At 43.9% G+C, this 17,592-nt stretch overlaps 1 protein-coding gene across 1 annotated transcript in view; it reads right to left on the bottom strand.

Annotated features, from left to right (window-relative positions):
- Positions 1–4,550: 4,550 nt before the first annotated feature.
- The window catches only part of RALGAPA2 (Ral GTPase activating protein catalytic subunit alpha 2), a 479,248-nt gene continuing 466,206 nt past the window's right edge, over positions 4,551–17,592 (bottom strand). The window contains 2 exon segments of the mRNA XM_042781969.1: positions 4,551–4,630; positions 4,633–4,701. Coding sequence (XP_042637903.1) covers positions 4,551–4,630; positions 4,633–4,701 — 149 coding nt within the window.

Here is a 17,592-nt window from a genome sequence, read left to right as displayed (position 1 = left end):
CCCTCCCCTCCCACCCCTGGTAACCAACAAAGAAGTCACCCTTTTTGAGGTCACTGAAATGTTTTGTAATGGGTCCTTAACAAATGTTTGCTAACGCTTGATGCTCAGTGTGCAGTGCTGTCCAGACATGATGGAGGCTATCTGGCCGGGTCATCAGGAGGTGATAGCTGCCATTCCTGAGGCCAGGCCACCAAGACTGTCAGCCATACCAACAGGAGGACATTGGTACACCTCTCATTATCCCGTATGCACAGAAGCATATCCTCCAGAATTACCCCTTACTCAAAGAGAGGGCTCCAGGGCTTTGGGAACTTGGCAAGCACAGGATCTGCATAGCTCATCGTGGACTTTGATACAAACTGTAGCAGTGGGTTGTTGTTGTTGTTATGTGCCGTTGAGTTGGCCCCGACTCATAGCGACCCCTCCTTGGGTTTCTGAGGCAGTATCACTATGGAAGTAGATTGCCCCATCTTCCTTCTGAGGAGTGGCTGGTGGGTTAGAACTGCCAGCCTTCTGATTAGCAGTCAAGTGCCGTAGGCACTATGCTACCAGAGCTCCTGCAGCAGTGGGTAGATGGACTTAAATCTATGTGGACAGTGATGCCTGAATTCAAATCCTCTAGTGACTGGATCTTATCATTCCACGTTATGAACTGAGAAATCAATTTTAGGTACACACATTTATAAATTTCCCTGGATTGATGCTGGCTACCATTTTGGATATATATTTTAGGATTTGGTTAGAAAAATGCTTTTGAACAACTTCAAAATGAAAATGCAAACCTCTTTTTATTAGACCCCAGGACAAACTTTATTTTCCAGCCAACTAGAATGAAAACAAATGAAACATGTAACACATAAATGCTGTGTTTCCATTTTATTAAATCATCACTGTAAATCAGGATTAAAGAGAGAACAGGGTTAGCTGGAGAGTCAAGTGGGGTCATTGATGTTCTGTGTGCTTGTCCACAGGCACTCTTTGCCACTGGCTGACACATGTTCTGGAAAGGATGGATTATACCTGGAGGTCTATATCACCCAAGCATAAACCTAGATGAGGAATATTAGGAAAATGAAGTAACGAGAGCAAAATAAAAATCACATGACATGCTATAACTTAATTTACCATATTTATCATTTTCCCTCTTATTTACACATTCAAAATATTGTAGGCATGAAAACAAGAAAACATTCACTTAATGTGTATGTCATATATAGGTATTGAGTGCAACTAAAGTGATGGTTGTTTGATGTTGAATTTCCCTTCAGATGCAGTAGATACAAATGTAACACAGATAAGACAGCACAGTGAATTTTAAAGTACTGTGAAACCTCCACATGATACAGGTACAGGGAAACCTGTGAAAGCCTAAACTTGATGGAACTGTCTGGTTTTTCTGGGTGTCCTAAGTTTTCCACCTTTGACAGGGTGGTCAAGGTAGTCTTACCACTTTTCAGTCATGCATTCTAGTGGAAAGCAAAACAAAACAAAAAACCGAAATGCACTGCCGTTGAGATGGATCCGACTCATAGTGACCCCTCCTTGGGGTTTCTCAAAGAAGTATCACTATGGAAGTAGATTGCCCAACCTTCCTTCCGAAGAGTGGCTGGTGGGTTTGAACCACCAGCCTTCTGGTTAGCAGTCAAATGCCTTAGATACTACGCCATCAGAGCTCCTATTCTAGCAGAAAGTATTTGAGTTTTCCTTCTCTAATAGTTTTCCATCTTAAACAGGTTCTGGCTTCTCTAGGTTTTACTGTGTAACAGTGAATGAAGAGTAGGTCGTAACACCTGAGGATCAGGAAGACATGATTTGCATTGCTCTGTGGATCTGTATGATATCTTTTCTGTAAGGCTGTGGGTCCAATTAATCAACCCAGATCATAAATTCAAGGCTTAAAAAACCCTCTCCTTACCCTGCAGCTTTTAGGAACTGCATATAATTAAAGACACTTGTGACAGTTACTTAACTGGGCTAAACTTCCTTGTTCCTGTATACTTAAGATTTTACTATTTAAAAGAAAGTCATCATTTTGTGGCATTACTATTTTTTAAGTACAAAAACCTACTCAACTTTACTATAGAATATCAAACTTGCTCTATATGGAAATTGGCATCCAGAGCACTGAGCGCCTGGCCCAGCCTCCTGGAAGCCAATGAGTCCTTAACACATTTTGTGCCAATTAGGGATGATTTTGTTTGCAGATGGCTGACCTATTAATGTGATGAGTCAGCGCTGTGGCTCAGGGCGGGTCCCCACTGGGTAAGCGACCCTCCACGATTTTGCTGAAAGGCATTTATTACAAAAACACAGTATGTTTCTAAGTGCAAAAAAATCTTGATTATTTCAGTTTTCCACCTATAATAACAGAAATGATTCAAGTCCACGTGACCACAAACAAACACATTGGTAGGACTCCCTACCCCAGACAACCCCCATTACACACTGCCACCCCAAAGCAGTGACTGAGAATAGAGGCCCAGAAACAGCCCTGCCACAGAGCTGCTGACTGCAACTTGGGGTCGTGGGGTTGCCAAAATCATTAGAGATTACAGGAAGGTCTAGTTATTCACCACTGACAACCCTGTTTCTCCCTCCAAGGTTAGGAGCACTGGTTTATGGAGGTAAAATGAAATTATGTAGCAGAAATCGTAGGAGTTAAACATGATTTCCAAATCTGGACACTTCCCTTTTAGTAAAGGCAAGAATTCTGCATATGTGCTTATGCAACAGAATGTCCTGGAGCTTAAGTTAAAATGCTCTCCCAAAAGTTAACTGTCACCAGAGACTGCCATGGGGCTTAGGGCAGAGAAACACAGAGGTACTGCTTCTCTCTGTGTGAAGGAGGCTGGGCTCTTTCCAAATACTGAATGAAGCAGCTCAAAAACAGTTTCAGGTCTGAGCTGCAGGGGCAAACGCAGGCTGACCAGTAAGCCCACACCTTTAAAGGGGTAGGGAAGGAGAAGTGTCAGAGATTTGCTGATTTAACGGGAAATGCCTTTTCAGTCTCCTTTGGTGCCATTAAGTCCCCAATAAGTGACCACATTGGGCCCACATAAAACAGCCCAAAGTGACTAAAGCTTACTTCTTCTTTGGAATGTTTCCTGTTTTCTTGAGCTCAGATAGTGCTCAAGCTGCTTCCGTCTGGGAGGTTTGGCCTCAAATCATACCTGCTATCCCCTATAAGGTGGAAAAACAATTCTCTCTGGAATTTGAAGGTCTATTTTAATAAGAGACATTCTCAATCCTTTCTCACTTGTTTCATTTCTCCCACAAAAGTCAGATATGCACCAAGCCAATTCAGTGTTGATGGAGACCGCAGCCTCCTCAGTGAGAATGTCCCTCTGGGGGGAGGTGAGTAGGTGAGGGTGACACAGGGGCAGAGGGAGGGGCTGAACACTGCTCTCTCGCAGGCATGGTGACAGGGTTTCTTTTGTTGCTCTGTGGTTGTGAGTTTTAGAAAGACCTAATGTAGCTCACTCTGGTCTGGGACATTTTGAAGCAATCTGAAAAGAGTAAAGACCATGTAGTGGGTGACAGACTAGTAAGATTCTGGGATGTTACCTGTGCCTGGAGGAGAAGCAGAGGGCCTGTGCAAGACAGGTCTCCCTGCAGCCTGGTTACCCTGCTACTGGATAGGCAAAAGGCTGGGTTTTTCTTTTTTTCCTTTAAAACAGGCACAATGGTGCCTTCCTTGGAGTCAAATGGGTAAAAAAAAGTTAGGATCAAATATCTTATTTGGGATCTGTTACACTAAAACTCTCTGTGTGACAAGAAGTTAAGAAAGTCTTTGTCTTGGCCTACTCTGAGCAAAGAAAGGAGACCAGAATTCCAGGGTGAAATGTTAGGAGGCAATTCAACATGTCAGTGTGCCCATCTTGGTAGAGGAAGGCCACAGACTTGTTTTGGTGGCATTGGGCTAGCTGTGGAAGACTTTCTGTCCAATGGTAGCTCATGCTAGAACAGGGCCCTGAATTTCTAGAACTGTCTGAGTGCTCCGTGGTAGAAGCATCTTGGTCATGACCTGGAGGGCCTGTGGGGTGGTCAGAAGAACCTCTTCCCAGTTAGCGGGCATCAGGCACCAGGTGGAAAAACACCCAGCAACTGAGGTAAAACTTCTCCTGGGCAAAAGACCCTAGGGAAAGTCAATTTCCATGATGACGAAATTTCTGAGTATACCATAAATCCTAACAGAAGAAAAACTGCAAAATCAATGCAGAGAAAATTCCTTAATCAATTTGTTTAACAGTTGTTTTGCCAGTTCCTCTGTGAATCAGGCATGGATTCATAAACAAGAGGAAACCACTTGGATATTGGAACCAGTTGCCCCTCTGATCCTTCACTAACACCCAGGAATTTTGTCCTGGGGCTCTTCCTGGATTAGCCACAGCCAATGCCCACATAAATGGGTTTTGTTTCTGGTTGTCAGTGACTTTTCTTCCTTGGAAACCCAAGGCTCACGAAATTTCAATACAGGAAAACATGATCAAGCTTGAGAATCCCAGTGGAAACATGTCAGTGGGGTTCTCTCCTTTAACTGCAGCAGTCTGTCAGTGGGAAGACTTCCTGAGGGCACTAGTAGAGTGATAAGGTTTCCCAGGTCCTCTGAGATTGGGAATTTGGGAGAGGCAGGGGGCATCTCATCTGTCTCTGCTCCAAGAGGCAGCATAAGCATGACACTCATGCTGGTGGCCAGGGCCCCTGCAAAGGAAGCAGAGAGAGGCCGGGTTGAGTCAACCAAGGCTTTTGTGGCCACATGTCAGGGAAGAATTGTGTGGAAAAGAAATGGAGCTCTGACCCTCAGAAGGGATGATCTTCCCAGGCTGAGCTTACTGAGCTTTGTTGAATGAATGAATAAATATGTCTTTCCCCCTAGCCTTTTCCCTGGGCTTTTCTGCAGCATAAAAGTAGCTATGAATGTTTTCAAAATTAATTCAGTCTTACTGTCCAATCTCCCAGTGAAAAATTAAAAAAAAAAAAAAAAAAAAGGCATCTGATATAGTAAAACAGAGAAAGAGTCCATGACTAGAGCCAATGGAAAAACACATAAAATTCTATAGGAAGTTGCGTGGATCCCTGTCAGTATTACTGGAATCTATACATATTTATATATTGATACTTTATACAATGAGTTACTACTCAATTATTCCCCAAAGGTACTAAGACTAGAGGTCAAGACTAAACTGCTTGTCTGAATGAGTCCAGATGAGCATACAGCTATTTAGCACTGCAAGGAAAAAGGAATAAAATGAAAACTTGCGTATTTGCACTGCTCCCCTTCCCAAAGGCTATTCTAAGCATGCTCAGAGGAATACAAGAATGCCTGCTGCAACACCAATCCACTGTTGCTGTGTAGCTAGCTCTCCCTGAGGACAGTTCTGTGAATGAGTAGATCATTTCATCACCCTTCCCTTTGTAACATACTTTTAAATCCTGTTGTATGACAACCAAGACTTCCTTGCATGACCTATGCTTAGAACAAACCTCAAAATATGCTTCACTGCTGGGGTTTGATCTTTGAAATTATTATTATTGTTGGCCTATGAAATTCATTTAAGTGAGTGAAATTCATTTAAGTGAGTTAATTTGTTCACTTACAGCATGTTCTCCTCTCCCCCAATTTCTGGCCTTATCTTATTGTTTCTAGAGAGAGCCTCCAAATCAATACCAGCAAACATGCTTGGACCTGCAGAGGCAGCCTTCCCTCATGTGTCTTAAAGCCAACACGTTCACTATTTTCATCTTTAAAGTCAGGCTGTTTGTGACAAAGGCAGGGCAGCTATACCATCATCCAGGATAAAGAAAGGGCTGTTAAATCACATCTCTCCTTCTCCTTCTAACTGGTGATGGATGCTACTATTCAACCCAGGTGTGGGGCAACAGGGAGGTGAACCTGATTTAATCCCAAATAATATTCCATTTTGAAATGTCTTAACCTCAAATTGTATATGATTTCACATTGTAAACTAGCTCCTTTCCATTTATATACTGTAATTAGATCAACTGGGACAAGGAAAACAAAAAAAATGCAAATAAATGAAATACATAAAGTGATTTTCAAAGATACTAATTTAAAGAGTGAACCTCTGTGTTTTGGGATTAGAAGGAAAACCATTTTTATGCTACTTGTCCCCATGCAGCCAGGGAGGACTTGGAGGAAAGAAGGGGGCCTGCATGTTACTGCAGCTATACAGGATGGTAGATGGCAGAGCCATGCCAACTTGAGCCCACCACAAGCTGGATGGCTGCTGCACAGGGGCTCCTGGGCATCTGAAGGCAGTGTGGCTTCAACTGTCAGAGGCCAAGGGGCAAGGCTACCTTGGAGTGGAGGCAGGCCCACAGTGCCCGGTGCATTCCTCCAGTCCTCAGTTTTTCTAGGCATATCCTTAGCCTGAAATAGCTTCTGATGCATCCAGTGGACCTTGTAATTGATGGGGAGGCAGCAGATGCAAAATGAGTAGGCAGCCACAAAGCAGAAAGGCCACTTACGAAATTGATAATTCTACTCATAGGATGCCTGGCACAGATACCCACCACTTGGCTATTTCCTTGTGATAGAAGCTTGGGATCTATTCACAGGGCACTCAAGCCCCACTTTGCTACTTTTGTGGTAGGAGCAGGACAGCAAATGTGGGTTCAGGGTCCTAGCAAATACATATTTCTGCAGGAGATTTCCATTATGTGTGTGTGTGTGTGTGTGGCGGGGGGGTGCTGTAGAGCTCTGCTTGTCCATTTCTGGCTGAGCACCAGGGCTGTATGCAGCCTGCTTGCCTCAGGGGGTACTGACAGAGCCCAGTTTGGAACAATAGTGGGTCTGGGCCAAAGCCATGTCTGAGAGGAAAGAAAGAGGCCAGCTGGGTCAGTGGTCATTCTGCTGTGGTGAAGGCTGTTCATCTGGCTTGAGGGCTTCACAGCCTCTGGCTGATATAGGAGCATGGTGTTTTGGATAAACCAAAAAAAAAAAAATAATAATAATAATAATACAGACCTTAACATCCCATTTCCATATGTACAATTGATTGCATCTGTACTAAGTTTTATACTATGGGTGACATGGTTAATAAAGGACAACTTTCCCTTCTTTCTTCATTGCTGTTCTCCTTCAAGCTACTGCAACTATTAATTGGTCTCCTCCACCTGTAGATCTGTGAGCCAGTGGAGCCTGAAGCCCCCAAGAGGGCTTCCATCCAGCACATTGCCACAAGGCCCTCTGTTAGAGCCCACTGGGAAGAGCCTGGACAACATACCCAGGTGTACAAAACAGAGGCCCATGGAGGTCACACCTGGCATGGAGCAGTCTGCCCTCTGGGTCCTAAACTGAAGTGATCCCCTGGTTCTTTACCCTCTGTGCTCCCCTAGCTTTTGTCTGCTTTTCCTCCCCCAGCTGTCCTCTCAGCAGCCCCCTCAGCAATCTGCCCTCCCCAAACGGAGGCCTTGGAGGCCTCCATTAAGGCTAGCAGTCAAAGGCCAGCCCAGCACGTGCCTCATCTTGTCGGCCCATCTCAAGATCCTGCTCCTCTAGGCTTGGGCAACAAAAAAGGGGGCAGCCCTGGCGCCCATTGGCTCCCCGCAGCCTAGCACACAAAGGGCAGGCGACAAAGACATTTTCCGAGATGGCAGGTGTTGGTGTCGGATTCCGCCCAGAGTGCATGGGGCAGAAGAAAGGCAAGGCTGGGTTTCCCCGGGCAGCACAGACATGCAGGGGCAGGAGTGTGGAAGGCCCCTTGGGAGGGGAGGTGGGGAACAGTGGAGGCAGAAGGGCAGAAGCAGGAGGGGCCTTCCACAAAGGGTTAGCCATGCAAGGATGCCTGTTAGTAAATTTATCACCCCCTCCCCACAGTGGCTGGGTGAACCCAGTGAAGTGGTATCTTACCTTTCTCAAATATTGTAATGAGACCTTTCCATATTTTAATCTGAAGGGAAAGAACATAAAATGAAATGAATAAAAGCATGGTACGCCCACAGCTCCAACTTGATAATGAACACAGTACTAATAATATTTATTCCTGAGCTGTGTAGTGGTCTCGCAGCCTTGCACATCATTATCAACTGAAAAGTCACTTGAAAGTTCCACCTGGAAGGACAAAAGACTAGTTTATGTCATATTTATAAATGCAAAATGAAAGAGACATTCAATACTGACATGTATGGTACAGCTCTTGCTGGGCAGTTTGAACAGCTACATCTGGTCCCTGGGGCCCAATACTTCCTGACTATTTGGTCCTAAATATAGTCAAAGGTAAGTGTTTTCAAAGCCTCAGGCAATAGTTCCTCACCCCTACTTTCTACAACTTTCTTTTTGATTGTGACAAATATATATGTAACAAAACATTTGCTCTTTCAATATTCTTCATACATACTGAAAGTATAATTCAGGGATATTATTTATTTTGATCATGCTGTGCAACCACCACCACTAACTATTTCCAAATTTTTCATTATTCTTAACAGAAGATCAGCACCCCCTAAGCAATGTGTCCCCTTTTCCTGCTCCCTCCCTTCCACTCCCTGGTAACCACTAATCTATTTTGGAATCTATACACTTACTTGGGAGCTCTGGTAGCATAGTGGCTAAAGCACTTGACTGCTAACCAGAAGGCTGGCGGTTCAAACCCACCAGCCACTCCTCGGAAGGAAGGTTGGGCAATCCTACTTCCATAGTGATACTGAGTCGGAAACCCAAGGAGGAGTTGCTATGAGTTGGGGTCGACTGGACGGCACATAACAACAACAACAACATACACTTACTTATTGTAAATATTCCATATAAGTGGGATTTTACACCCCACAACTGTCCAAATTCAGTGCTACCAGACTACCATCAGATCTGGACAAAGGACTTTTATCAGTGGCTTAGACCCCTGTCTGCATGACCACAAATGTAAGCCTGGATTTTCTCCTGACCCCACCTGCCCAAGGTTGGCACCATGACCAGGACCATTTTCAGAGTGCCATCGAAAGGACTACTGAGACACTCTTGGCAAGGGCTCTCTGGAAGAAAAGTGGACTTCTTGGAAGCTAAATCTTCTAAACTACTGATGAAAATCTACCTCCCAAAAAGTATTTGGGTTTAGAAATTTCAGGATAAGTAACTGATCACTGATGATACAGTAGCATTCCCTGCCTTACTTACTTTGCTTTTGAACCACTGTTAACACAGCCCCTTCTCTGCACATTGGTTGTACTCTACAGACGTGAGAAGTTCTGGGCTGGTGCTGATTGTTGGTCAGAGCTAGAATGTTTTCTATGGACCCTCTGGAAAATGTAACTATCTAGATATTCTTTTCCACCCCTCCCCCAAAGGACTGTGGGAAGCTGTTCTTTTCATGGGAGATGGCAAGAATCAAGCATCTCTGGATGGCTCATCCTTGAGTTGGAAGGTTTAACTTTCCCAGGCAAAGTGCTACTGGCCCTCTCCAATGAGTCTTTTTATGAAGAGGCTCCTAGATCTTACTTTCCTGTAGTCCCCTCAGCTCTGGTTATGCTGTGCATGCAGGCACTTGATTGGTAGAAACCAAGAAAACAGATGGCACAGCTAACAATGGAGGACTTGTTTGTAATTGCTGATGAGGACTGGTTTGCTCCTTTCCCCAGTGCATCCCCAGACGTAGCCTGGTGTGGTGTGCTGGACCAAAAAGATTGTCTTGATAACTGTGAATCCATACTTGAGTTGAGGATATGCAAAGGCAGTGGCAGTTGGAGGTTGTTTTAATTATCCTATGGTGCGCAAATATTACTTGCTCTTGACACACAGGCAGTGCTACCAAAGGGCAGACCCCAGGAGATGGAACAGAGAAGGCTGTCTGCTTCCTCATAATCACACCTCCTTCTCACCCCCAGGATGAAGCACCATGCTGGGCAGTGTTAGAAGGCACCTGAAGAGAGCACTGTGCTTGGAGATAAGGGATGGAAAGAGAATATGAGGTGTGTGATGCTATGAAAGGGAACAATTATTTCATCCTTTCATCAGCTAGGTATGTAATGTGTGCTAGGTCCTGTGCTACTGTTCCAGGCTTTGGGCTTACAGCAGGGAACAAAACAGACAAGACCTGCCTTTGTAGGGCTTTGGTGAAGGGCTTATAGCATGTTCTAATTGGGATTACATGGGTAAAATTGGTTCATGGGAAGCAAAAAAGAGCATACTCTTTATACATATAAAGCACTGATATAAGTATGGTAGACAGACAGCATATCTGTGCTTTTTAGGGAGGAAGGAAATAAAATACTTAAAATATTTTTTAGGAAATAAAAATACCAAAAAAAAAAGGCTCCTGTTAGGAAAATAATGAAGAAAAGGTGGAGAAACACTGGGTTGCAGTGTTAGTATATGCTTTACATCAAAATTATTATTATCCAATAGTGGTATTACTCACAGCTAAGATCAGCTGAGTGAAACTCATCTGGGGAGAGCCCTGAACAGTTCAACTTGGATCCCAAAGGGCCAGACTGGGCCAAACTAGGGGCTCAGACACAGAGTATGAGCCTGAAGAGTCCAGAAGTCACTTTCTGAGGAAGATGTCTTACTTCTTTGGCCCTGTGTGACTTCTTTGACACTCTTGATATTAACAAGGAGTTGAAGAAAACACAGGGTACACTAGTAGTGGTTGAGAGTTATATGTTCTACACAGCTCTACCCACTGGGGTATCCAAGGGTTAGTGAGTCTTTCTGTGGCATGTTTTCTCCACAATCACTGAGACAGCAAAGGAGCAAGGACTTGAACCAAGCTCCTTTGCTCCAAGGGAAGGCTGCCTTCCAGGACTGCCATCAGGGAAAATGCTGAGCAGGGTCAGACAAGAAAAGTGACTGTCTCTCCCTGGGTCCTTATTACTGAACAGTGTGAGAAATGATTAACAGCCTCAAGATAATTAGGGAAGAGAATGGTTTTGAGAACTGGCATGGATAAGGGAAAGAAACAGTGGACCAGGGTTCCAGCATTAGGCAAGTGCTAAATATCCAACCAGCAGGAAGGCGGAGAGAGGGGGAGATCAGAGAGCTGTCTGGTTATTCAGATTCCTTGGAATAGCTCTGAGAAGGGAACAGGTGCAGGCAGTGGATGGAGTAAGCCTACACATTCAAGACTGGCAACCCAAGACCAGTAGGAATTGACCAGCCTAATTAGCATCTCCAAATGGCCCAAGGACAGCTTCTAGTATTTTCAGCCCAGCAGCAGTGGCTGTGTCCTACCCAGCTTGGCTCTGGGCTTGGCTGCCTCTTTTTGGTCTTGATCTTGCCTATCAGCTTTGGTTCTGAAACAGAAAGCTAGGACAGCTGGAACAAAGGGAGGGTGGGAGGATGAGAGAGAGTGTGCAGTGTGTGCCTGTGGGTACATATACATGGGCGCTGGGGCTAAGTAGGCAGGTGGAACATTCATTGAAACACTTTCGTGGTATTTTTCTCTTTCTCTTCCACAACTGTAATGTAGTTTTCTGGATCTATGACTAAATAACAGATCTTGGTGTTAGTTTTCTTGTTAAGCCCCAAGATTGCAGTTGCATCTTAGTCATGGGGACGCTGTTCCTTTTACAAGGCTGAATTCACATCTCAAAATGACAAAACAGTATATGAATACTCATTGAAGCATTATTCGTAATAGCCAAAAAGTAGGAAAAGACCAAATGTCCATCAACTGATGAGTGGATAGATAAAATTTGGCCCATCCATACAATGGAATACTATTTGGCAATAGAAAAGAATGAAGTACTGATAGTGCTACAACATGGATAAACCTTAAAAAGATTATGATAAATGAGAAAAGCTAGTCATAATTTTTGTATGATTCCATTTATGTGAATGTTCAGAATAGGAAAACCTATAGTGGCTCAATGGTTAAGTGCTTGGGGGAATGGGGATTGACTGATATACATTAAGAGGATGAAAATGTTTTAAAATTATATTGTGGTGATGGCTGCAGAACTCTGTGAATACACTAAAACACTGTAGCCCATTATTAAGAACTTTTTGATGTGTGAATTCTTCCTGTGCTGTTCCATTTTAATTTTAAAGGAGGAAACACTTTACTTTCAGTTAAGTTCCACAGCTATTTGTGCCAAAATGAGTGTGCATTTGCTACTGTATAAACTGCACAGGTCGTGAATTCTATAACTTCACCCTTTCTACCTTTGGGAGGAGCATTTTGTCTTTGCCACAAATGGACTCCTCACCATCCCCCTAAGATGCAGACTTAGCTGTCCACTTCTGTGGGTATGCTTCCCATACCAGGCACTGACAGCAGTGGCCTTGTAGGGCAGGTGAAGTGAGTCCTGTCCAGGAGCAGAAAGACCTAAAGGTTTGAGTCCTGGTCTTTTCATGCTAGCCACATGACAACGACAAAAAACACCCTCCACATCTTGATTTCTACTGCCAAAAAACCTTCCCTGCTGAGGGTACAGAATGTGGGGCAGAGTGTGCAGTCAGTTGCAAATCTCTACACGTGCATAAATAGCAATCAATGAACTGTTCTACAGACGATTATTATAAAAGGGAACAACGTCAAAGCACTTCACCCTCAAATCCTAGCTCTTCTGGATAATTTTAAGTTGTTTTAAGTCTCTTCAATGAATTGTCAGTATACCAGGATAGTTGTCTGCCATGATTCTTCATGACCCACTGGCTCCTGAGGTGAGTCTGAGGGGTCTTGTGAAGGGGAGGAGACATGTAACCATGAGGGCAAATTGCTGCCTTTCTCCTAACACACAAACTTCCCCCATAAGGACCTGGTCACTGTGCTCCCTTTGCCTGTGCAGTCCAGGTTCAGGCTGCTCTCCTTGGCATTGAGAGGAGAGGCAGCACCCAAGGTTCTGCTAGTGCTACACAAAGTGTTTAGGGAGAACACCTCTTGTATTACCACAACATCCATTCATTTATCAAACACATATTATATGTTCACTGTGTGCCAGACGAGGAGAGTAAATCTGTGAATGACACATTATCTAACTAGTCTCCCTCCCCTCACTCCAATTGTCTATCCTTCCCACAGATGCCAAAGTGATTTTTTAACTCTGAGTCAGATCACGTCATCCTAACAGCTGCCCACTCCACTCAGTGTAACCAACAAGGTCCTTCCCATGGCTTGTCAGGCTACTGGGCCTCTGCTCCTACTACTCTCTGCTCACTCTCCTCTGCCCATGCTGGGCTCCTCAATGTCCCTTGAGTGTTCCAGAAAAGCTCCTGCCTCAGGGCCTTTGCACTTGTTCCCTCTGACTGGACTACTTCACTTCTCAAATATGCAAATAGCCCATAATGAAGACATTTTCGACATGTGAATCATCACCTCCTTCAAGCCTTTGCTCAAATGCTACCTTCTCATAGAGGCTTTCCCTGGCCTCATATTTTAAAGTGCATCCTTACCCAGTGTAATTTTCTCAGTAGCACTGTGGATCCTCCTTCCCTGTTTTCCTTCCTTCTTAGCACTCATCAGCTCATGCCACAAGAGTCTATCATCCTTCTCCTGATCTAGAAGGTAAGCTTCAATGAAGGTAACAATGTCGTCTGCTATGTCTACTTCTGCATCTTTCATATTAAGCATCCAGTAAATACTTATGGAATGAATGTCTGAAGGCTCCTGAGATGATCTAAGTAGTGAATTCATTGTTATCATACACTTAAGCTATAGCAGACAGTGTGTGTGTGTGTGAGGAGGGGGGAGGAGTAGGGCAAGGACGTGAGTGTTGTTGTTGTTATGTGCCGTTGAGTTGGATACAACTCATAGCGACCCCTCCTTGGGTTTCTGAGGTGGTATCACTACAGAAGTAGACTGCCCAACCTTCCTTCCGAGGAATGGCTGGTGGGTTTGAACCGCCAGCCTTCTGGTTAGCAGTCAAGTGCCTTAGGCACTACGCTATCAGAGCATGTGTTTTAATATATAAATAGGACTTCAAGTGAATAATCAGCTTTGGGTCATTGGGATAAAGAGCAGAATCAGGCTTAGTGGCTTGCAGATTCCCATTTATGGGTGCTTCTTTTCTCTCTGTGGCAGTCCCTCTCCTCTGGAACTCTTGGGTCTGCTAATGTCCCCTGGTCAGAGGGCTCTGACCTCAAAAAACTTCATGTCCAGATGTTACAGAGGGCTTTGGTGTTAATTGGAGTCTGGGTGTTTCTCTAGCTACCTCTCATAGCCCTAGGGATGTAGCTAAGGAACACAGTGTCCTTAACTACCACACAAGCCCTGGGCACACACCAACTACAGGGTCTATTGAAACGTACTTGAGCCGCAGTGGCAAGGCAGCAAGGATGCCCTTCTTGTTTCTGCCTGAGGTGAGGGCTGTGGGGATAGAGTCTTCCCACTCGAGTGCCTGAAGGGTGCTTTTCCTCACCTGCAGGCAATCCCACAGACAAGACAGTCCTGCTCATGAGAAGATGCTGCAGGGTGATGGTGTGGGCCCTACTCCCTGCATCAGGTAACAGGTCTGTGCGCTGGGAGGAGGTGTGGGGACACAAGCAAGAGTGGCTCTGTGGAATGTATATCTATGTGTCTTGTATTGTCACTTATATTCTTGAAGTGGTCACACTGGGTTTTGCCTATTTTTTTTCTCAACACTCCGCAATAATGCTACTACAGGTTTCCTATGTGCTGTGAATGAATTTTGGCCATGTTAATGCTGTAAATACTTTTTTGTCCCCAAAGTCCACTGACATGTTTCTTATTTTTAAAGGATTTTTTTTTTTTTTTCTCTCAGCCTTATGAAGGACTTTAAATGCTAATGGGAGAAAAGGAACTAGCTATTCTCTTTATTATGTGAGTTAGAGGTTAATTTCCTGTTTATCATCTATATCATTCTGGAAAAGGATAGTATAGAATATTTCTTCCCTTTCCACTGGAAGATTTAAGCATTAGTATCAGAGGCTGCATTTGGCCTCAGCTTTGGTTTGGCAGTTGCTAAACAGGAATCAATGCAAAACCATGGAATCTTCCAGGAGCCCACCTCTTGGCTTAGGTTTTATGTGAACCACCTGTGAGAACAAGGAGCACACCAGGCTGCAGCCATGATTCATAAGGAATGTAAACTTGGGAATTCAAAGCTCCAAACTCTTCTGAAACAAATTCTCAAGGTTAAATAGCTTTAATTAAGAATCATTAAAAAAAAAATTGTCTCAGAAAAATTCTTGGTATCTGCTGGCCATCTCTTGGTAACTGCTGAGGTGTACCCTGGAGCTATAATCAACAGGCAGGCAGGGGAAAGATGCCACTTTCACTTAAAACCATGTGAGACTTGGGAAACAGAACTAGCATAATGTCACATTTCACAGAAAAAGAAGCATCTTCAAGTTCTTTCAAAGGAACAAATTAAATGTAATGTTAGTGCTTCATAATGAACAATCTTGGGTCTCCTTCTCTGGTAGCGTAGTACCTAAGGCATTTGACTGCTCACCAGAAAGTTGAAGGTTGAAATCCACCAGCCACTTCAGAGAAGGAACACTGGGCAATCTACTTCTGTAAAGATTTACCACCTCGGAAACCCAAAGGGGTTGCTATGAGTTACCCATGGGACTCGATGGCAGTGAGTTTTTTTTCTCTATGCTGAGACTCCATGAAGAGCCCCAATCTCCCCACAAGCCCAGGGTCAGGATGGCCCCTACACTGGAGTAGGGAGGAGGGTCTTCTTCTATTCTGCTCTCCTCACATTGATTCTCCCCACTTTATTCATCTCGTCCATAAGCCTTCTAGTTCTCAGAGGTCTCAATTCTTAGGCAACGTGGGAAAGTTAAAAATCAACTGGCAGGATACTCATTAGAATGTTTAACACATACTAGGTGAGTTTTCATTCTTTTCCAGGCCCACAAGGCAGACAGCACGGCCTTTCTCAGGGAAATCTCAACCCAACTGATCAAAGCCATTGGCTGACTGCATTTTTTTTTTTTTTTAACTGTATTTTTTTGTGATGTAGTTATACTTCAGGACTACTAATTTTTGTTTATTAATTAGTAGCCTTTTGGGGGATGAAATCATTTCATGAGTGCCTGGTTGAATTCTCCAAGACTCAAGTCCTGTAGGATGTGGGCCTGAACCAGGTCTCAGGGCCTGCTGTGTCCTTCAAGCACCCAACATAGCCCTTATCAGTGGCAGCTATGGGAGGCCAGCTCAGAGATAGCACAAGCCTGGTAACATCTAACAGGTCACACAGTTTTCTAGCCCATCAAATGGAACAAATGTTTGTCTCATTCCTTTCTTCCTTCTTCCAGAATTGACAATGAAGACAGTAAATAGTTTTATGAGGACAAAGGGATAAATAAATATCAGGTAAAATGTGACAGTGAACAACAGGTCAATCAGTTCTTGATTCTTTGAAACTCTCAATACCATTTACAATGACATCTTGAATCGAGTTTCAGTTTTTCAAAACTACATTATCCAGTCTGTAGATTAACCAAGCTCCTGGCTTTCCTACCTTCCCTCACACACACATTTGGCTATATTGCTTATCACTGGCCTACTTTCACTAAGAGATTGGGAAGGGAGCAGGACAGATGAAACATAATTACAGGCATTTGTTCTTCATTTTGCACCAGGCCCTATAGATTTGTGGTCTAAAAACACCTGTACTGCTTAAAGCTCCAACAAGACTCCTTTCTGTCTGCTTTTCCATTTTACACCTATTGCATATATTATAGGAAAGAAATTATACACATCATTCTCCAAAGAATCTGCAGTTCATTATAGATAGAACACACACATACACGTACCAGGGACAAAGACTTAAAATACTAAGAAAAATCAAGATATAAATAATGACAAGTCAGATGGCACTAAGATGAGGCCCTAATAAAGAGGTATAATGATTTAGGACAGTGGTTCTCAGTCGTTGTTGTTGTTAGGTGCTGTTGAGTCGTTTCTGACTCATAGCGAACCCATGCACAGCAGAACGAAACACGGCCCAAACCCACGCCAGCTCCATAATCCCTGCTATACTTGAGCCCACCATCGCGGCCACCGTGTCAATCCATCTCATTGAAGGCCTCCCCCTGTTCTGTCGACCCTCCACCTTACCAAGCATGACATTTTTCTCCAGGGAATGGTTCCCTTCTGACAACATGATCAAAGTAGGTGAGACGAAGTCTGGTCATTCTCACTTCCAAAGAGCATTTCGGTGCACTTCCTCCAGGACAGACCTGTTAGTTCTTTTAGCAGTCCATGGTCCTTTCAGCATTCTTCACCAGCACCACAACTCAAAAGTATCAACTCTTTTCAGTCTTCCTTATTCATTGACCAGCTCTCCCATGCATAAGAGGTGGTTGGAAATATCATGGCTTGTGTCAGGAGCACCTTAGTCCTCAAGGAGACATCCTTGCTCCTCAACACTTGAAACAGTTCTTCATGGTTGACCTTCCCAGTGCTATACGTTGTCTAATGTCCTGATGGCTGCTTTCATTGGTATTGACTGTAGAACCAAGCAACGTGAATTCTTTGACAACCTCGATCTTCTATTTATTGTGATGCTGCTCATTGGTTGAGTTGTGAGGATTTTTGTTTTCTTTATATTGAGAAGTAATCCATACTGCAGACTATATTCTTCAACCTTCATCAGTAAGTGCCTCAAGTCATCCTCACTTTCAGCAAAGTTGTATCATCTGTGTATCTCAGGTTGCTAATGATT

The sequence above is a fragment of the Orycteropus afer genome, unplaced genomic scaffold (assembly GCF_000298275.1).
Source record: "Orycteropus afer afer isolate SDZICR_OR568_19922 unplaced genomic scaffold, OryAfe1.0 scaffold00208, whole genome shotgun sequence".
Taxonomy (NCBI): Eukaryota; Metazoa; Chordata; class Mammalia; order Tubulidentata; family Orycteropodidae; genus Orycteropus; species Orycteropus afer.
This window is presented reverse-complemented; position numbering and strand designations above follow the sequence as displayed.